The sequence below is a fragment of the Gouania willdenowi genome, chromosome 7 (genome assembly GCF_900634775.1).
Source record: "Gouania willdenowi chromosome 7, fGouWil2.1, whole genome shotgun sequence".
NCBI classification, from domain to species: Eukaryota; Metazoa; Chordata; class Actinopteri; order Blenniiformes; family Gobiesocidae; genus Gouania; species Gouania willdenowi.
This window is the reverse complement of record NC_041050.1, coordinates 9,399,332-9,421,465: the sequence shown is the minus strand read 5'-3', so window position 1 is coordinate 9,421,465 and position 22,134 is coordinate 9,399,332. Positions and strand designations below refer to the sequence as shown.

Here is a 22,134-nt window from a genome sequence, read left to right as displayed (position 1 = left end):
TCGACTAATATTGGAAGTTTAGTGTTGAACAATATCGGATAGAGGTGTGCATTACCATGAATGTGGCGATACGATATAATTCACTATATTCATGTCACGATATGATATATCCTGAGACTAAACTATACAATATACATCGCGATATATCATGAAATCAATAATTACAAATGTCACCTTTACAACTACAAATTTGGATGAAATACTTTATTTTTTTAGACTTACAAGAACAAGTACATGTTAACTTAACAAATGTTTTGTTTGTCAAACTGTATAATTACAGTCCATTTTCACAAAACGTTTATTTTTCGCTTTTACAACAGTTTGTGATTCTGTGAAGTTCTGAAGTTCTTTAAAAAAAAAGTACCCACATAATAAAAGTATGTTTTATGAAAATACAGTGTAATCAACTTCCAACCTACAATGCATTGAATATTGAGGTAGTTTTTTTTTGTTAAAGAAACAGGATTAAAAAATTGATAAGGACATTTTTTGGATCGATACAATAATCGCACGGTTAAATATTGCGATATATCGCACAATCAATTTTTTCTTACACCCTTAATAGTGGCATATTGGCAGATCTGATATCGACAAAGGCTAATATCAAATATTTCTTCGTGTAAGCCTTTGTATAGTCCTCTGAGGCCTGTGAAAAAAGTGCTGATCAAATTGTATGAAATCACAATATAACTGAATATGTGCCCATAAAACCAAGAAAAATAAGTTGTGATAGTAAATTTTAGTGAGTTTTGTGTCTGCAGCTACATGGAATCAGTCAGAAAGGGACTATTATCTCTGGTAATAACAGTAATAAAAATATTATGGTGATTTCACACTCCTAAAAGGTTGTCTTTTAGTGTTAGAGATATACCGTTTTACAAAATGGCTCAATATTATGTTATTTATCATGGTTGTCTTTGTTTTGTTGGGGTCGAATGTCTGCAAAAATTATTATTTTGTTAAGAAAGGAAAGCAGAAGTTTGTGCGTTTGTGTGAGTGTGTGTGGCTTTACACTTTAAAGCTGCCAAATTAGCAACAATAATAAATTCCCTCAGTACAGAGTCTTCATTGTGTCATGGCTGTTTGCCACTGAGGCCTGGACAAAGAGGCTCAGTCATCAGCTGCTGTGAGACAGCCTTTCACCACAGGCACCTGTCACTACCGCCACGACAATAGAAACAACACTTAGATCAGCCCGTACTTTAAAACAAAGCCAGATGAAGAAGAAACTACAGTTCTTGTCTTTTTTCATGCAATTAATCTTAACCCCCCAATTATCCTTGGGGTCAATTTGACCCCAATATTGTTTGCACTTGAAAAAAGAAAGAAATACATAATTTTATTTATTTTATTTTAAATATTATACATTTTAGTTTTAGTTTCAATTTGTGGAAGAAGTTTGTTAAAAGCTCATGCTTACTTCATGCATGTAAAGAGTTATAATAAAACATTTGTCATATATTTTGTCATTGTAGTTTTCTTAAAATCTTGTCTCGTTCTCGTCTCGTGAGCTGAGTGTATCGTCACACCTCTACTAACTAGTCTTTTACTATGGTCTACTGCCGGTGGTCATTCATATACATCAATGTATATTAGTCCCGCCTTCGTCCTATAGACCCCTATACAAATGGAAACAAGCGTCGTGATCGCTTCCTGTAGCGAAGTCTGTCAATCAAAGTGAATTCAGAACTGTGTGCAAAGCCACACGTCACAACAGCAAACAGGTAAATATGATTTTGGCTCTTACATGACCCTTAGACCTATATCAATGCAACGCGATGCGCATGCAGAAAGGTAGAGGCGTGGCTTGTGGTAAACTGGGAGAGGCTGTGGGAGGAAGTGGAGCTGTTTAGGGCGGGGCATCGAGACGTTTCTCAGAAACTCCGGAAATATCAGCTTTAAGCATAAAATTATCATAATGACATTTTTTCAGTGTGCTGAACACATACTGCATGCATTGGTGCTCCTATGGGGTCAATTTGACCCCAAGCTGTTTTAACTGTGTAAAATATTATACATGTTTCCTATGCTGTGGAGGGTGGGGTATTCCCGCTAGGACATTGGTAGTTCATGCAAAATAAGGGGGGAGCAAACATATGAAAGCTTGCATGGCAGCCCTTTATTAAATCAAAACAAAGATTTTAGTGAAAAACCCCAAATATATTACAAAAATAAGTAAATCAATGTTTATGAGAGAAAAGAGGGGGTCATCAACATCAGTTCTTTGAGAGTCATGAATGTGCACCCCAAATTAGAAAAGATTTGAATGAAAGATTTTAAAGCTACATTAACTTTTAAAACTGAAAGTTTGACCTGATGGTGGCGCTGCAGGAAAGGTCATATCATCACCACAACCAATAGGGTTCCTATTAATGTGGTTATTAATGTTGTCAGTAAATTTGAGAAGATTTGGATGAAAACTATTCAAGATAAATTAATTCAAATTGAAAAGTTTAGAGAACAGGTCAAGGTTTCATTATCAAGGGGTTATTTATGTATTAAACAAATAAACAAAGTTCCTGACACACAAACTCAACAATTTTCTGAAAATCATTTTCTGGATACAAATATCCCTGGGGTCAAACTGACCCCAAGAGGGTAAAAATTTAATATTTGAAGATAATATTAGGTTTAAAGCCCAGCTGTGCTTCTATGTGCATGATGAATGAATGAATAAATGAATGAATGAATGAATGAATGAATGAATAGCTTTATTTGTCATTGCACATGTTACAGAGCAATGAGATATCATTTTAGATGAGAAATCACAACACAAGGAGAGGTGAGGGGTAAAAAAAGCCTTGTTTTGTACTTGGGAGTACAGTAGTAAAACTAGGAAAAAAAAGTATACATGCATTAGGCAAAACAAGAAGAACACGGTCACAATAACATATAGCATGTGGGCAAGTGCGGGTAGGTGGTGGGGTGGGGGACGGGTGCGAAGAAGGGGAGAGGATATCCAGTCGATGACGATCCACCTCCATGTTGTTGTTGTTGTTGTTATAGTGTGTTAGCGTGGCAATGCATCATGGGGCAGACCTCATAGCATTAAACACCTGTTTCACAGTGTCCCTGCAGCTCTGAGCTCAAAGCATCCCTGCACTGTTCACATCAGGACCAGTGGACCAATCACAGAGCAGAAAGTCTGCAGCCTGCACAACATAGTCAGACAGATTCTCAGTGAACAGTGGTAGCTGTGTCAGGCTGCACATTTAGAGGACAGTCGCTGGTATTTCTGTCTCCTATACCTCGTCATCTATTCGTCTGACTGCATTACACCACTCATGAGGATTAAAACACACACGCGCCTATCTCATTGCATAACTACACACATGCAAAGGCACGAGTAAAAATCCCCCATCCCTCACTCTACCCCTCCCTTCATCATGCACCATGAGCTCACGCCCCCTGCAGGAAGCAAAGGGGAGGGGCCACTCAGCCTGACACGACTTACTTAAAGGCGGGGAAAAATGATGTAGAGAAAATATTTAACAGAATAACTAATGTGTTTAGAAATCTATCATCTAGCCTTTTATTTATTTATTTATTTATTTATTTATTTATTTATTTATTTATTTATTTATTTATTTATGTTAGAAGGGTCAATATGTATCCATCAACATTTTTGTCAAAATGTACGATTGTAGGATTTGGCTAATTTTCATCTCTAGTCCCTTGGCAGGTTGATGTAGAACTGTAAGGACATCAAAAAAATATTCAGTTCATACTAGTGCTGTGTGATATGGAGAAAATTAATGTTATATCACAATATAGGTAGATGTATTTTCTGATAACGATATATACATCCCGATGTAGTATTTCTTCCTTGAAATGATGTGAAATGAATGGAAAATTGCTAATCATCACATATTTTGTTATACACTACCGGTCAAAAGTTTTAGAACACCCTAATTTTTCCAGTTATTTATTGCAATTCAAGTCGTGCAAGTTCAATGAACAGCTTGAAATGGTACAAAGGTAAATACTGAAAAGCCAGAGGTTAAAAAAAAAGGTTTGGTTATCCATAACTGAAAAATAATGTACATTTCAGAATTATACAAATAGGCCTTTTTCAGGGAACACAAAGTGATTTAACAATTTAAAGCTGTTCTGCAGCAATGAAGGTTGAATCAGACTTGAAAGTTGGTGCTACTAATTCCTACAGGTGTTCCAACTTTTCTTGGTTACTTCCAACTCCCTCTGTCTGCATTAAAGCAGTGTTGGAACACACTGAGGTACCAGACCCTAATGAGCATCAGGTCAACAGTATTGTTCATGGATTCCATGATTTCTTTTTCAACTCAATTTGCTTATTTGTTCTGTGCTTTCATTTCAGAGTGCAATGACAATAAACTGAATCATTTTCTGTAAAAAAAACAAAATGCTGGAAAAAGTGTTCTAAAAGTTCTGTATATGAAGATAAACTAAAAATAAATAATTGAATCCCAAAATAAATGGTACTTCTCCTTTAAGAATCTTCTCAATAAAGGATTTATTGTGACTTTTGCTTGGAAGAGGCATATTGGCTGTAGTGACACAGTTTGTAACCAGAATGATTCTGGTCGCTCTGGGGGACCAACTCTGGCCAAAAATTCACCTCCGCATACCTTAGTATTGCACACTCATTACAGAACTTTAAAACACCTTAACCTTTGTTTTACTTTTATTGTTATTTCTTGATTTTTTTTATTTTTCTGTATTCTATAAAGCAACTTTGAGTTCCCAAAAAAAGCGCTTTATAAAACTGATGCATTATTATTAATATTATTATAGTATCCATTTTCTGCACCTTTGTAAACTAGTTTCTCTGGGTGATGCAAACATGCTACTGCAAAGCAGCATTGTTGCTGTGAGTAACTGAACCTGATTCATGAGTGTTTAGCAACAGAGTGGGACCAAGACCACACACATTAAATTTGTGATATAAATGATTGATGGTTATATCGTACGGTATACGTTTTTATATCACACTACAATTTATATTATATACAGCATTAGTTCATACATACTTACATTAAAAAATTTAATTTTGTAAAAAAAAAAAAAATATAGCTATCCCAGTTAAAACCAACAACTTCAAAATCAGTGTTTCAGGGTCTAATTCATGAAAGTGCTGATAGTGCTTATTATTGCACATGCCCAACAGGCTTTTGGGAATCGCACACTGCTCTAAAATATATTTATTTATGGCTAATGGTTACAATTTTGTCCTTCACGCAACTGTTTCCTCAGATCTTTAGTGAATGATGATAGTGTTGCTAGATGCCTTATATAAGCTGGTATTGTATTCCTCGATAAGAAAATTACTGTTGCCCAAAAAATACAGGTTTTCTAACAGGCACCAGACAGTCACCTCTGTAGCATGCTTTCGTTGTTTTTCTTATTCCTTTTAACACATTACTTGATAATATTCCTATGTTCCTTAAACAGAATGAACATGTTGGTCAGATATTTACATCAACATTTCAACAAATCCTAAAAATGAAATTCTATTTGATTGATTGACAAATGACACAATTCTTTTCAATGTAGAGGAGCAACGGCTCTTCTTCGAGCTCCTCCTAAGCTATGTATATCTGGGATCTATTTTTGTGTCATAGCCCAAAGGGTGATTGGTTAACATAGATTTGCCCTATGTCTCAACTATTTTGACCTTATTTTCCCTCTCATAAGTGCCGGTATTTGTAATTTGCTTTTTAGTTTGTAATTTTTAGTGAAACTGGAAGAATTTATCTCATAATTAAATTAAATTAAATTAAATTGAATATCAGCATTATCAACTTTTGATTCGCCAAGTCAAAATGTGGGGTTGCGTTGCTGTTTTATTGTGAAAGTCTACTGTATGAAATAAAGTAGCCAGATTGGATACACTTCTTGATACACCAAAAATATTCTAGGTACGTGATTTTTCAATAGTCCTGTATTCCTTTCTTTATTCTCAGGTGGGAAACTACAAACGTGCCGTCAAGAGAGTTGATGACGGCCATCGGCTCTGCAATGACCTGATGAACTGTCTGGGAGAACGTTCCAAGATAGAGAAAGCCTACGGCGACCAGCTCACTGCGTGGTCCAAGAGATGGAGGCAGCTCATTGAGAAAGGTCAGCTGTGTGTTGTACTCCATTTTACAGGTCCAAATGATTAGCTTTTAATATGTGACAGCCGTGTGTGTTTAAAACCTATGAAGTGAATCAGGTCATCTGACTTCCAGGCCCACAGTACGGCTCCGTGGAGAGAGCCTGGCTCGGTGTGATGACCGAGGCTGAGAAGGTGAGCGAGCTGCACCAAGATGTGAAGAACAACCTCCTGAACGAGGACATTGAGAGGGTGAAGAACTGGCAGAAAGAGGCGTATCACAAGCAGATCATTGGAGGCTTCAAAGAGGCTAAAGAAGCTGATGAAGGCTTCAAGAAGGCCCAGAAACCCTGGGCCAAGAAACTCAAAGAGGTGCGTAAAGGAAAGTCAGTGAACCAGCTGCTAACAGATGTTTCTAATGCGTGAGTTGTCTTCCATATTAATAACAATAATACTTTTATGACTTATTTTGTCGTGTGGAGTGTTACAAAAGGCTTGATCTAAGCATAATAATATTCTACAATTGAATAAAATGAATCAAAATGAACCCTGAAAAATAACGTCAATTTATTCAATCTAAACAATGTATAACATCAGAGGTTTTACATAGTCAAATTGTCTATATCAGTGGTTCCCAAACTTTTCACAGTCCCGTACCCTTTCAGACATTTAACCTGAAGACATGTACCCCCGACTCCACTTAAAAACATAATAATGTAGTGTCATATACAATGTAGCCCTACAGTGAATTTCACCTATCCTGTTGAGGATTAATATATAATAATAACTAGAATATTTGCATTTCCTGAAGAAAATGCAAGTGAGGATGCAGGTGCTGGCCCGCGTCGCACTGCATTAGCTTAGCATTGATATTAGTATTATCTGGCATTAGCATTAGCATTAGCCTAGTCATAGAATTAACCTAGCATCAACATTAACATTAGGACAGCAATAGCATTTGCCTAGCATTAACATTAGCCTAACATTAATATTGACCTAGTATTAGCTTTAACATAGCATTATCATTAGCCTAGCAATAGCATTAGCATTCACCTAGCATTAGCAATAACCTAGCAATAGCATTAACCTAGCATTAACATTAACCTAGCAAAATAACAATAGCATTAGCATTAACCTAGTATGAGCCTAGAAATAACAATAACATTAGCCTAGCAATAACATTAAGCTAGCATTAACATTAACTGCTCTATTTATATTCTAGTTTCCACTGTTGTCATTCTTTTGAATTTTCATTCACGTAACCCCTTTAACAATTGGCGTACCCCTGGGGGTACCCGTACCCCACTTTGGGAACCTAAGTGGGGTATGGGTATTAATCAGCAGAAAAAATCAGTTGAGCCGAGAAACATACTGTGTAGTACCTGCTCTCCATGGTTCCAAAACCTCACCAAAAGAACTGTTTTTACGGAGCATTTAGTGGCAAAAAGGTATGCAGACCAAAAATTGTTTAAATGAAATAAACATTGGCTTTCTACAACAAAATAATTTGAGTTGTAAATATTATGCTGTAATTAAGGATTTGAGATGTTGCCCAAGCATAAAAATGAGGTGAGTACCATAGTAACCTTAAGTTTTTCTTTGGTAACAGATCGAATCTCAAGGCCTGGGACTGAGTCTGGATTTTTTTGCTCTGAAAAATATTTGATTCACTGACTTAAAGCCGAATAAAAACCCAGATTGTGCTCAGTGTCCTTGGCTGGATTTATTCCACACACTCTGTGCTTGTACCTACAGATGGAGACAGCTAAGAAAAGTTACCACATGGCCTGCAAGGAGGAGAAGTTGGCTGCAACCCGTGAGGCCAACGGCAAGACGGAGGCTTCTGTCACAGCAGACCAGCAGAAGAAGCTACACGAGAAAGTGGACAAGTGCAAACAGGACGTGCATAAGGTGAAGACTTTCAGTTCCTTTAATGTGAGATGAACCAGAACAGAGCAGCTCAGTAGATGTTCTTTGCACTACAGGTGTAATACTCAAAGCCTGAGTCACTTAACATAACATAAGATTAAATATTAAATAGGGGGAAAATATGTTATTTATAAAGTAAAGATAATGAGATATTTAACTGTAAAAACCTTAATGTGTTCACTGGTCATCCTAACTGTAAGAACTTTTGGTAAGACTTCACTCTAAGTTTTATACATAAGGCTGACATTACGATGTCATTATTCTCCCCCACCACACATGTGGAAGGGGGATGGAGGTTTGAGCTCTGTCCGTCCGTGCGCACAACCGTCCGTCCGAGTTAAAGGGGATAGCTTATCTCAGAAACTGTTTAAGATAGGATAACCAAATTCGATGTGTGGCTTCATGGTGACAATACCTTGATGGAGTTCGAAAATGAGAATCGCGCAAATATTTTTTCCAGAGTTATTGCCCTTGTTTTGTTTTTCTTTACTCTGTTCGAGGTGTCGTCAAAGGGGAAAGCTTTTCCCAGAAACCATTTAAGATAGGATAACTAAATTTGATGTGTAGCTTCAAGGTATCAATACCTTGATGGAGTTCAAAAATGAGAAGTGTGCAATAATTTTTTCTGGAGTTATTGCCCTTGACTGTTTTTCTTTACTTTATTCGAGGTATCTTCAAAGGGGACAGCTTTTCTTCGAAATAGTTTAAGATAGTAATTTTATGTTCTGATGTGATAATATTTTCTTATGTATACATCTAAGTTAGATTTAGGACATTCAGCAAAAGGTTGTGAGTCATAATGAGAACCAATCTGGCAGGGGATGTTGATGATTATGTCTTTTTGTTATGACATAACACCTGTCATTAGCATGAATAAGGTGTCATGAAGGCTGTCATTAAGTGTTGTTTGTTACCCTAACCCCTAACCCTACCCCTAGCTAACCCCACTAGATCCCTCCACCTAATCCAAAAAATGCCAACATAGCTCCAATGATGTCATAATTTAGCGAACTACACTTAATGGCAGCCTTCATAACACCTTATTCATGCTAGAAATTTATAATGCTTAACATGCTTAGCAGTAGGAATGCATCGGGCCAATCCTGAGCTAATATACCCATTGCTTTGTATGTGGCCTGTCAATTATTTTGTATTTTTTGGGATTGGCCGCCAGGGGGACCTATTTTCAGACAATACGATCTTCCAAGTTATTGCGTTTTGCATAATACTTTTATTCATGTATCGGTACTCGGGATTGGCAACAACGCAAATTCAAGTATCCATATTGTATCGGTTTGAGAAAAAGCGGTATATGGCTGCAACCTTAATTAGAATGGGGAGTAAAGCCTAAGCTGACATTAAATCATATTTCAAACATACAAACAGGAGTCAGCCCAGTATAAAGTAGAAATGAGCACTAACAGTGGAGTTTTTGACCATAAATGTTTTCCTTTTCTGTCACTAGGCAAAGGAAAAGTATGAGAAATCTTTGGAGGAGCTGAACAAGTGCACTCCACAGTATATGGAGTGCATGGAGCAGGTGTTTGACCAGTGCCAGCAGCATGAAGTCAAGAGGCTGACCTTCCTCAAAGAGGCACTTCTGGACATCAAACGCCATCTTAACCTCACTGAAAACCAAAGGTTAGTCACTAAGCTTTCATGGAGGTTTTTTCAACCTCTGGGTCATTTTCCACAGCTGATCTTCTTCTTCTTCTTTTTTTTCTTTTTCTTCTTCTTCTTGGTCTTGGTCTTGGTCTTGATCTTGTTCTTGTTCTTGTTCTTGGTGGTCTTGGTCTTGGTCTTCTTCTTCTTCTTCTTCTTCTTCTCGTTCTCGGTCTCGGTCTTCTTCTTCTTCTTCTTGTAGTTTTAGTTTACTTGTTCTTCTTTCCTATTTTCTACTTTCTACTTCCGATGCACGAACAATCACCACATTTCACACAAAGGTCCAGTCCCATGCCAGATTGCCTCAGTTGCAAAAACAAGCGAATAGTCCTAAAGGTAGCGCCACAGCGAGATTCTGAAGTGCAAAATTTAGAAAATTGGGAACAGATCCACTACAGATTTGCAACTTTCACCAAAATGCAGCTGCATTCCTGAAAAAACTTTTTAACATTTAAATCTATTGCAAATAATGAAGTCTGTAACTCTGTTTTTTTTTCCAAAAACTTTGGACGGCTATGGGTTACGCAGTTTTTGGAAAAAACAGATATTTGTAGTCATTTTAGATGATGTTAGTTTTATCTTAAAAAGTGATATTTTTACAATAATTTGAATTTCGCTCCCATGTGAACAATTTCAGTCAATGCAAAAATGCCAATTTTAAACATATTTTTTTTCCAATTATGGAGTCAATAAATCAATGTTAAAAACAAATTACTAACATCTTAATGCTGTCTAGGTGCAATTGGTGAATTTTTGTCTTAAAGGGGACATATCATGCTAAATCCACTTTTTTAGCCCTTAAATGCATTTTGTTGTATATTTAGAGTGCTTAGAAGTACAGAAAAAATCAAATAAGTCTCTTCAGGTGCTCCGTAGATATCTTTATATTCTGTTTTGCTCATATTTTTCAATCTGTTTCGATTTTTCTATTCTCTATTACGTTTTTTGAACTATTACATCACAGTATTTGCAGCGGAACTGCCAAATTAGTACATCAACTCCAGGTCCAACACTTCGAGCAATCCGCCATTTTAATTTCTCGCTTTTATTTTGTAGTCCAAGCTCAAGGATGCTGAAGTTACGAGAGGATAAGTCAAAATGTTGGGTTGTTGGAAGTAGTAACCCACACGCTTCATTACAACGTCTCCCAGCATCAGAACCTTTTCGAAGTGCCTGGTTGAGTTTTATTTTTCACAGAAATGTACCCACATCTGTGGGTTAGGTCATTTTTGTGTGCGCGAAGCACTTCAAGGATGACCGCTTCGCCAGTATAAAGAAGGATTTGCCGAAAGACTTTGTCTGATTGAGGGTTCAATTCCTTCTATCTTTGGAGACGACGAACAGAGCACTTCGGTAAGCTGTAAATAACGCTAAAAAGTGTGATGATAAGACGTCCCTGTCATTGTTTTGTTAGCATTAGCAGTTGCACCGTCTTCAGACTTCATATGTTAGCGCTGTGTGCTCGTTTTAGATCCTTGATGATATGGCCTACGTGATTTAATTTAAGTCTAAAGTTTTCATTAGTCATTTCATTTTGCCGTTTTTGTCTTTGAAAAGACTGTATTAAAATGCATTCTGTGACGTTAGCTTGGCGCTAGCGTTAGCTCGGTGCTTGTGTTAGCTCACTTGTTAGGGTTCTGCAGGTTCATCATCTTCATTTTCATCTCGCTCTGCCGGGTCAGACTCTGGCTCGAACATGTAAGGCTGGATGGACAAGTCTTCTGTTGTTGACATTTTGTAAATAAATAAATAAATAAAATAAATAAAAAGTTTATGCACCGCTACATAGCCGTATCTCTTCTATCAAACTACAAAAATTCAGACCCAAGCATTGCAGTTCCGCTTTATATAGACCACAACTGTATGATTTATATGTAAAAAGGAAGGATTTAAAACCATGATATGTCCCCTTTAACATTTTTGACTGCCGTTTGAAATCAGCCTTGAAACGATAACAGCTGCTGTCTTACACACAGGTCACTGATTTAGTCTATTATGGAAGCTACAGGTGACATTTCCATTTGCCAATTAGCTCAGTGACATAGAGGGACGTTCTATCATGAAATAGTTGTGGATTAATTATGTTTTTGACGTATAGATTTATCGACTAATATTTCCACCTGTAGAATTCCTGTATTGAGCAAAATGAAGTTTTAAACACACTGTATGTACCGCAGAGTTGTCTTTTACTAATTAATTAAGGGACATAGATCGTCTCTTGTGCCAGAAATTGTGAGTTCAAGCCTCAACTAATGTAAGATTTACATTAGAATGCCACATTTTTCATCTTCTTCTTGTTGCTTCGATTGCCTAAAATTGCCTGGCCCTGATCATTGCTACGCAGAAGCTTTAATGTTAACGTGTCCTAGGTTTAATGTTTCATTTTAACTGAATGATAATAATGAAAACATCCTGGGTTGAAAAGAAAAACTAATACAATTAATATGCAATAACTTTTTTTCAGTAATGAGAGAGTTGACGATCCAAGTTTGCAAACGGCTCTTTGAATCGCATCCATATTGTAGTAATTGAGTAACAAAACACATCCAGGATTATCCAGGCTATATAGTTATAATGTAAAGGGATTCGATCTCATCTGAAAATCTGAGACTGTTTTGTCATGACCTGAAGTTGGATTTGTGTAAAGCCTGAATTTGATCGACACTCAAGTTTCTGGTGCCAAACTGGCAACCCCGCTCAGGTCCCTTCTGGCAGTTTGATTCTTCCTGTTTGTTCCATTTTTTTTTTTTCCTATCCTCAGTTATGCCAACATATACAGAGAACTGGAGCGCACAATCCTGGCTGCGAACACACAAGAGGACCTGAAGTGGTTCAGCAACAACCATGGACCAGGAATGCACATGAACTGGCCTGCGTTTGAGGTGCAACATAATAAGCAGTGCTTTTAAAAGTCTCTCTCACACACGCGCACACGCACACTCAACACTGTGCTTTCTTCTTCTATCCTACTCCATTTAGGAGTATAATCCAGAAGCAGCAGCTGCTCCTCCAAAGAAGAAGAAACCTGATGGAGCCCCACCCACTCCTAGCACCGACCATGTGGCTCCACCTGGTGACCGGAGCAGGTATCTTCATGCCATTTATTTTAATATTTACAAATACACAAATAACATTTAAAGAAAATGAATTGTTACAACCAAAAAATGTTTAAATAATCTTAGTTAACATATTGTAAGGGTGAAAATAGCATTTTATTGGGAATTATTATAATTATTTTTTTAATACACTAAACCAGTGGTTCCCAAACGGTGCGCCGTGAGACAAGTTCGGGTGTGCCGTGGGATTTTGTGACAACCATGCATTATTATTTAGGGCCCTATAAAATTGGAGTTAACGGAATTGACCAATGAAAACGAAATCTACTGTTAAACGCGGAAATGGACAGAATCGGTATGAAACGCCGTCACTATGAGGCAAGGCCTTCAGATTTTTACTTGTCCTTTGGTGTACCTTGGGCACAAAAACTTTGGGAACCACTGCACTAAGCTTTCCTAAACTAAGTCGAGAGCAGTAAAAAATTTAAAATAGTATTGTGAAACTTATTTGTGAGTATTTAGATGCTTCTCTTACAGGGAGTAGCCGAGGTGCCTGAGTGAAAAATAAAGAAACCTGATGAAGCTAGCTGATGTTGTAGTACTGCAGATTTATTTTTTACACCACATTGAATAAACAGTGTGTCCCCTTCACTATCAACAGGACAAATTCACACAGACAGACTCACAGTGCAGCCCCTAAATAGTTAATGGATGCAATTATTCTGTTCCGTTTTATGTGAGATAAATGCCCGGAGCAGGTATCGTCATGCGATTTATTTTATTATTTACAAATACCCAAAAAAAAAAAGAACCAAAATGATTTAACATTTATAAATATTTAGTCAACACATCATAAGGGTAAAAATAACAAAATAAAGGGTAAAGCATTTTATTGAGGATTATTATTATGTATTCATTTATTTATTTTTGATACACTAACCTTTCCTAAATTAAGTCAAGAGCAGCAAAAACAATCACGCATTTAAAATAGTATTGTGAAACTTATTTATGAGCTTTGTAGATGCTTATTATGTTTACATAAAAAAAAAGAAAATATTTTTACGTTGTATGACCATTTTGAGTGTTAGTGTAATACGTTTTTTTGTGTATTTAATCAAAAACAAAATCTATTTATTAACAGCAGCAGTGGTTGGAAAAGAGGAAGCTGAAAATTGTTTTTTTTTTGTTACTGTATTGTAGGAAAAGTTGTGGGACTAATAAATGTATACTTCCACCCACTCCCTTTGGAACATAAAAAATGGGTGTATGCAGTTTTTTTTTTGTTTTTTTTTTGGAAGGAAACCATCTGCATCAAATCTTTTGTTTGTTGTAATATTGTTTCTTGTATTATTGCATTTATTCGAAATAAAACAGTATATCTAGTTAAAGTCAGGATTTAAAGTTTATAGTTTTATACTGCTGATCATTAATCTTGCACTTTGGAAAAAAAAAAAAAATTCCTTTATTTGTTGGATTAGGTCCTGAGGACATTGTAATGTCATGTTTTCCTTTGTGTGTTTCTGTCTCCACTTCAGCGTGAGCAGCTACGACAAGAACCAAGCCTACTCAACTGAGTGGTCCGATGATGAGCAGCCCACTGGCTTCTCGGCCAATGAAAACGGAGGGAATGGGAACTCTTTTGAAGAAGACTCGAGCACCGGCAAAGCAGTCCGTGTGCGCGCTCTGTATGACTACGATGGCCAGGAACAAGATGAGCTCACATTCAAAGCAGGTAGTTATCACAATATTTACTGCTCACTGTCACTGAGGATTTAACATATTAAATATAACTAGTACAGTGCCCGTCGGAAGTATGTATTCATGTAGGAGCTTAAGTAGAGTCGTCAATTATGGCCAAATGAGTATGTGTTTGAAGGTTGGATGTACAAAGAGGTGTACATACTCTGTACTCTGTAGTGTTATAAAGGGGTTTATTTGCGGGTGCAAAGTAAAATAGCATGTGCGATTTTCCTGGTTTAATTCTATGGGACATGCACATAATAAATGTGTTTTTTTTTTTTTTACTCATTTTTATATATTTTTTTTGTTTGGTGTATTTTTCTGTAATGTATGTTTATTGGAGTCATTATGTGTAGTTTTTTTATTTTTCTGTTGTCTTTTTGTGCTTTTTTTGTACAATTATTGTTTTTAGTTGCCATTGCAGTGTGATTCTGGAGTCATTTTGTGTATTTTTTGGATAAATATTTAGTTTTCTGTATATTGAGTCATTTTCATATTTTCGTTGTTTAGTGCATTTTGTGTGTGTTTTTGGAGCCTTTTTGTCAATCAATCAATCAATCAATCAATCAATCTTTTATTTGTATAGCGCCAAATCATAACCAATGGTATCTCAAGACACTTTACAGTAGAGCAGTCTTAAGGACGGACTCTTCATTTTATGGATACACACATATGCATATATACGTATATACACACACATATGTATCCCACACCCAACATGAATTCATCATGGTTTTTGTGCACTTTTTGTATAAATATTGTTTAGTTTTTTGTTTTATTTTAGTCATTTAGTATATTTTCATTATAAATACCTTATGTGTGGGACTCTCTCCATCTCCCCCGTGGGTTCTCTCTGACACACGCGCACACGTGCACATAAGCCGTCACAGGTTGTTGAGAGGAAAAAAAAACGGATCTCTAAACAGCTAAAAAAAAGTGTTACTGTTTTTTTAATGAAAATATGCTAATCATTTAGTTTTGTTAAGCATTTCATAAAGTATGTTTCTGTCATTGTATATTCTCCACTTGATATTACAGGGTGGAGAAAATGTTCATATCTACCGCGTTATAATAATATTAATAACAATAATAATGGCTTGGATTTATATAGCGCTTTTTTCGAGGAGACTTAAAGCGCGTAGAGAAACCATTATTCTTTCACACCAGTCACTCATCAGTCACATCGATGGTGGTAAGCTACAAGTGCCTTGCCCAAGGACTAGGGATGTAACGATTAATCGTAAGGCAGTTAAAAATCGATTCATAGGTATCACGGTTGATATCGATTTTCTGAAAATTGAATCGCAGTACTTTTTTTAACCAGCAGAGGTTAGGCGGCGGGCGGAGTCTGCTAATACTTTCTTTCTGGCTGCCTTCTACTCTTAAATATGTTAATAAATGATTCATTACCCCTTTAACACCGAAAGAATATCTGTAGTATTACTTGAATATCTGTAAAAGTCACGCTTTTCTGTTAGCTCTCTCTGCTAGCATAGCTTCTCTTCTTCACTGCAAGATATCTGCATGCCAACCGACCACTGTGTTACCAGCGCCCTCTGCTGGTCCAAACAAATATGATGTAAATCAGTGCAATCGGTTTTTGTTTTTTTTTAAAGTCCAATTGTTAAGGCACAAAATACATTTTCAGTTGCACTTTTAAAAGAAAAAGAACTATTATACAGTTTTGCATTGTTTATTATAGAACCAGAATTTAAATTAATAGGCTTCATTTTCATTTGTATTATTCCTTTATTTATTTCATTCAAGATTTATTTTTAGTTAAATTGCATTGTTTTGAATAGTTTATCAAGGAATTCTTTTGACAATGAAAAATAAAAGGAAAATAGTACAGCATTTTCTAGTTTTTTTCCCAAAAAAAAATTTGTCTACAGTCTCATTTTGTAAAATAAATCGTGAGAGAATCGTATCGTGAACCCAGTATCGTGAATCGAATCGTATCGGGAGTTGAGTGAATCGTTACATCCCTACCAAGGACACAATGACAATGACTTGGATAGAGCAGGAACCCCCAACCCTTTGGTCATTTCGTCGACCCACTCCACCACTGAGCCACTGTTGCCCCCTTAGATCTGTGTGCCCTCCGTTTTCCTAAAACAAGTTCTGATGAACTAAGGCCGGGTCCGCGGAACGTCTCTGCGCTGAATAGCACGTACCATCTTCCCAGAAATTCAGCGAAATGACTTGGTTCCACCATTAAAACAAATTAAATTGTGCAACATAAAATCATAATCTACGTTGAATTGGCTTTGAAACAATATACCACACAACTATGTTCAGATACATTTAGAAATTTAAAAATGGTCTCCGAGAGGCTCATAGAATCTCCATGTCAAATTACAGCCCGATTCAACGAGCATTAACGGAGGAGTAGTCATCTGAAGACAGGGTCCCCCCGGGCCCCAAATCGAAAATCGGGTTAAATCGGCCTAAAAACAAATCAAAAAGGAATAACCCATATAAAATATAACCCTTCAAGTGAATAGGTAGAAATGAACTGTCATTTGTAAATTGTCTGTATTTTTAGTTTGACACTCTGGACTGTGTGGATTAAGGCGTGGCTTTTTTTCTTCTAGGTGATGAACTGACCAAGACTGAGGACGAGGACGAACAAGGCTGGTGCAGAGGTCGCTTGGACAACGGCAGGGAGGGATTGTACCCGGCCAACTATGTGGAGCCCATCTAATTACATTACTGGGACAAGGACATGCCATTCGAGGCAGCTTGAACTGTCCCGTCCGATCGCACCGCACATAGCAAGAGACTTAAGAACAACACATCCCTTGCCCAACAGATGCGCCCAGCAGTCTCGCCTGAATAAAAAAACTTAGTAACCTAAAAAGACGATATATCAGTATAATGTATTTTATTGGGTTGACTTACATATTTAAAACAGGAGCGGCAGTTAGCATACACACACACACACACACTCTCACACTACTATACCATCGAGACAGTGCAGGAACACGATGCTTTCTGTGTAGCTGTGTTTACCATTGGATGCAGCATATTTAAAGTGGCAGTACACTGCAAGCCTACGCGCTCTTATGAAAATGGGACGATACAGTACTATAATCAGTCCCATACTTTCAACAAAAGCTGAGCTTTCTCCAACCTGCATTGTGTATATACAGTGTGATGCCATTTTGTGTAGCATTTCTAATGCTGTGTGTGCTCAGTTGTCATTCTTACATCAGGAATGCTGTGTAGTGTTAAACGTACCACAGACAGTATCCAGTTTTTATGATTTCTTTTTCTTTGTGATTTGGTCCTGGCCCTGATTTCCAGTGTGTGCAGTGCTATGTGTTTTTAACTGTCTCCTGGTCTTGCATAGCAGCATGAGCTATGCAACAACTTGCATTCCCTGAACCCTTGCAGCGGAGTTCATGTCCTGGCATCACGTGCTTCTGGACAGCGCATGCACCTCTGGCTTCATGAGAGAGAGCTTTGACAATGAACTCATTTTCTGTTTTTTTTTTTTTTTGTTTTTTTTGCTTTCAACATCTCGTTTGTTTAGCATCACAAACCCTCCGACAGCATCACCTTTATGCAAACCATGATGAAGGAGTTATAGTTTTCATTCCTGGTTCAGTGGTTCAGGTCTCATTTGATCCACTTGTAAATGAAACCCTTTCCCTTTCCTACTTCGGATGTGTCATCTTGAGGTTGCCATTGTTGAGTAGGAGAAGCAGTTTGCACATTGATCATGCCTGAGATCTTTTCTTCCAGAGCGATGGGGCCCACAGTGGCGTTTCTACGTTGTTTTGTGCTGTGCTACAGACTGTTGTCTTAAAACCTGCAGCCTCTCCATCAGGATTTGAATGTACTAGTGATTGGGCTTGAATGGCATGTTGTCAAAAACATTGTTCTGCGCTGTCATTTAAGCCCTTTTCTATCTCGAAAGCACTAGTTAGTTTGGCCCATTTTCTGCTGAGCCAAAGAATGATGCAGCACCATCAGCCGTCTGGTTTTACTCACACAATCAGTTTGCATGTTAAATTAGACACAACAACCTTGCATACATATAGGCATTACAAAATAAGAGTTGCTTCCCTGAACGCTAGAGATGGGCATTATTATCGGCCGATAAGCATAAAATGTGATATTTCACCAATATTGAAAAACCGATATCTGCTCTTTTTGAGCAATACGTTAACAACAAATAAGGCATTTTTTCCAAAACTAAAGTTGAGTAAGTATACTAATACGTCCACTTAAAGGCTTCACCTAGGATTCCCATAGAGAGATATAATGTGACCTAAAATTTGGTCAAGGAACAGGGTCTAATCGTTATTGGTTATTATCAGAAATTTAGTGTTGGCTAATATTGGATATCGGCAAAAAGCTAATATCAAACATCCCTACACCCAAATGTCAGACAAACATATATTATCGGCCAACATTAGGAAAAATGTTTAATATTGGTCGACATCTACATCGGTTTTTTCACCAATATTGAAAAACCGATATGTGCTCTTTTTGAGACAATACGTTTACAACAAATATGGTATTTTTTCAAAAACTAACCCTGAGCATTATTCTCATTTTGCACAAATGATAATTTGTGAAATAAATCCACTCAAAAGATTAACCTGGGATTTCTGTAAAGAGATACATAATGTGGCCTAAAATTCGGTGTTTTTCGGTATTAAAATAATAACGGAAATTTAGTGTTGGATAATATTGGCAAAAAAGCTTATATCAAATATCCCTACACCCAAATGTCCAACAAACATACGATGTTATCGGACAATATGAGGCATAAAATCTAATATTGGTCGACAACAATATCGGTTTTTTCATCAATACCGATATGTGCTCTTTTTGAGACAATATATTAAAAACTAATATGGTATTTCCCCAAAAAAATAAAGTTGAGGAAATATTCTTATTTTGCACAAATTATTATTTGTGGAATACATCCATTCAAAATATTGGAGATATAAATAATGTATATAATACAGATAATAGATAACGTGACCTAAAATTAGGTCAAGGAATGGGGTATATATGTTTATAGGGGTATTGGTTAATATCAGAAATTTAGTGTTGGGTAATATTGGCACATTGGATATCGGCAAAAAGCTAATATCGATCATCCCTACACCCAAATGTCAAACATAAACGTATATGAAAGATGACCCTTTCATAACGCTTTCCATGGCTGACGTTGAATCTTTAATTTCATGAAACGTGAAATTAAAGACGTCACGTGTTGATTAGTAAGTTGCTTTGCAAACAAGAAACTTCTAAATCAACAATGAAATGGCACAAATGCTTTCTACAAACCGATGTGTTCGGCTCTGTGTCTCACGTTTGGGTCTCACACGTGAGAAGAAACACATCACCAGCTCACAAGTTGTGTCTTAGAGAAAAAGCTGTCCAGCATAGCAAAAAGGACTCCTGTCATTAGATACTGTCCCACGCTCTCGGTGCACATAAACACACACACACACACACCTGCAGGATACATGCAAGCTCAAATACAAAACCCCATGTTACCAGGTGAACACCTTCATCATCCAGTGTGTATGAGTTGTGTAAATGTAACAGAAAAAAAAATGTTCAAAAAAAAAAAAAATTCAAGTAATTGACTCTTCAGACAAAATGTAGTGTTAAACATGTAAATGTGTTTCATTAAATAACAGCAATGGAAAACATATTAACGAATAGGTACCATATCGTATGGATTTTATCGCAATGAAATTGTCAGTGTACCATAAAAGCGTGACGTTATCCCACGCTGTCAGATTTGTATATGATTATGTAATTTAAAGATTATATTCTATTGTAACTGTACAACTGTGTTGAGTTGAAAATGAGACCTAACCATGTTGAGGCAGTAAAAAGGTGTACATGTAAATGCTTTTTTTTTTAAATGTTGATCTCTTCCTTATGCACACTGGGGACAGCGGCTCATGTTGTGGAACCCCATTACTAGTGGTCTAGAAGATGTGTGTTCATAGTTAGTGATGTACTTTTATCTCCTAACTGGTGTAGTGCCTGTTCATCTTGATGTAAGAAGAAGTCCATTCAAATATGCATAAAAACGACTATGATCACAGAGAATATTGACGATAATGATGGAAAAACCCTAACCCAATTTGTTGTGATGGTGTCAATATTGCGCTATTGATTTGAAAGGGAAACACGTTTGTTGAAGAAAATAAGGTAGAGTGTGTGTGTGGGTTTTTTTGTGTGTAAACAACACATTCACACAAATTGTTTTGGTTTTTTTTGCATTGGCTATCCGTACGATTGCCGTATCAATATACCGACATTCTATCCGTACAAAGCGCCCCAATTTGGCCAGTTTAGGTCACATGATAGGTTGGTCATTTGCCAGTTTAGGTCTCATGACTAAGACTAAACCTAACCCTAACCCTAAAAATTGTTGCGATATTGGGTTATAACCTAACCCTAACCCTAAACCTGACTTTAAACCTAATTCTGAAACTAACCTTAACCCTAAGACGCTACGTACTTGTACTTCGGTAATCGTACCAATAGCACCGGGGGTTGTCCGTACGGCAACCATACAAATAGACACTTTCTTTTTTATTTGGGCTGTGGCTATCAGTACGGTTGTTGATCAATATACCGACATTCTATCTGTACGCAGCGCCCCTATTTGGCCAGTTTAGGTCATGTGATAGGTCAGTCATTGGCCGGTTTAGGTCACGTGACTAAAACTAAACCTAATCCTTGCGATATTTGGTTATAATCTAACCCTAACCCTAAAACTAATTCTAACCCTAACCTTAAGACGCTACATACTTGTACTTCGGTAACTGTACCAATAGCACCGAGGGTTGTCCGTACGGCAACCATACAAACAGACATTCTTTTTTTTTTAATTTTTTTTTTTTTATACAAAACCAAAAAATTATTCTTGCAAAATACTGATTTTAGGCCAACCATGAAATAACTTGTTTTTTCGGTGATATCATTATTATATATTAGGTATTGATGATCAAGTGCATGAAGTGCAAATTAAAGATTTCAGGCGCTTTGACATTTTACCAGCCTATCAGAGCAAAGCTTTTGGTCACATGACTGTTTTATCCCTATGGGCAAGATATTAACTTGAAGATAAACTAAATATGAGGAGAAATTCATGGTAAAATTTTTAAAATCAAAATGTTTATGCCCTTTTACCACCTACGTGTTTTATGTGGCTGTGTTGCATTGGGAGCCACTTTCTGGTTATTTCATGTTCTACATTACAATTTTTTTTTTTTTTTGAAGTACATATCATTAACTACATAAACATGGACACACTGATTGAGTTTACCAAACGTTTACCTACATTTCGGGTTTGAAATCATGACGCAAGCATATTTAAATTGACTGCCTTATGGTCAAATTTACTCCTGGAGATTTAGGAAGACAGAAAAGAACTGAATTATTTGTGTGAGGTCAAATGGGGGCAAATGAAAGAGTACGTTATTCAGCCATTATAGTGATTTATTTTAGACATTGTTATTATTCACTTTGCTGTGACAGAATTATTAATTTTTTTCAATTACTACTATTATTCCTTCAAAACAAACACTTATGGGTGTATAATTGAGAAGTAATGGGTGTAAATGCGTGCTTTTAATGACAAAATTATAATTGTCAGATATACATTTTGAAGCTCAGGCTTTCACACCT

The 22,134-nt window shown here is 36.7% G+C and overlaps 1 protein-coding gene across 2 annotated transcripts in view; it reads left to right on the top strand.

Moving 5' to 3' along the window:
- pacsin1a (protein kinase C and casein kinase substrate in neurons 1a) overlaps positions 1-20,542 on the top strand; it is a 52,165-nt gene extending 31,623 nt beyond the window's left edge. For both annotated transcript variants that reach the window (XM_028453018.1, XM_028453019.1), the window contains 8 exons: positions 5,943-6,099; positions 6,210-6,445; positions 7,829-7,984; positions 9,468-9,643; positions 12,426-12,546; positions 12,644-12,750; positions 14,256-14,452; positions 17,055-20,542. In XM_028453018.1, coding sequence (XP_028308819.1) covers positions 5,943-6,099; positions 6,210-6,445; positions 7,829-7,984; positions 9,468-9,643; positions 12,426-12,546; positions 12,644-12,750; positions 14,256-14,452; positions 17,055-17,164 — 1,260 coding nt within the window. In that variant the 3' untranslated portion in view covers positions 17,165-20,542. The remainder of the gene's footprint in view (positions 1-5,942; positions 6,100-6,209; positions 6,446-7,828; positions 7,985-9,467; positions 9,644-12,425; positions 12,547-12,643; positions 12,751-14,255; positions 14,453-17,054) is intronic.
- The last annotated feature ends 1,592 nt before the right edge of the window (positions 20,543-22,134 follow it).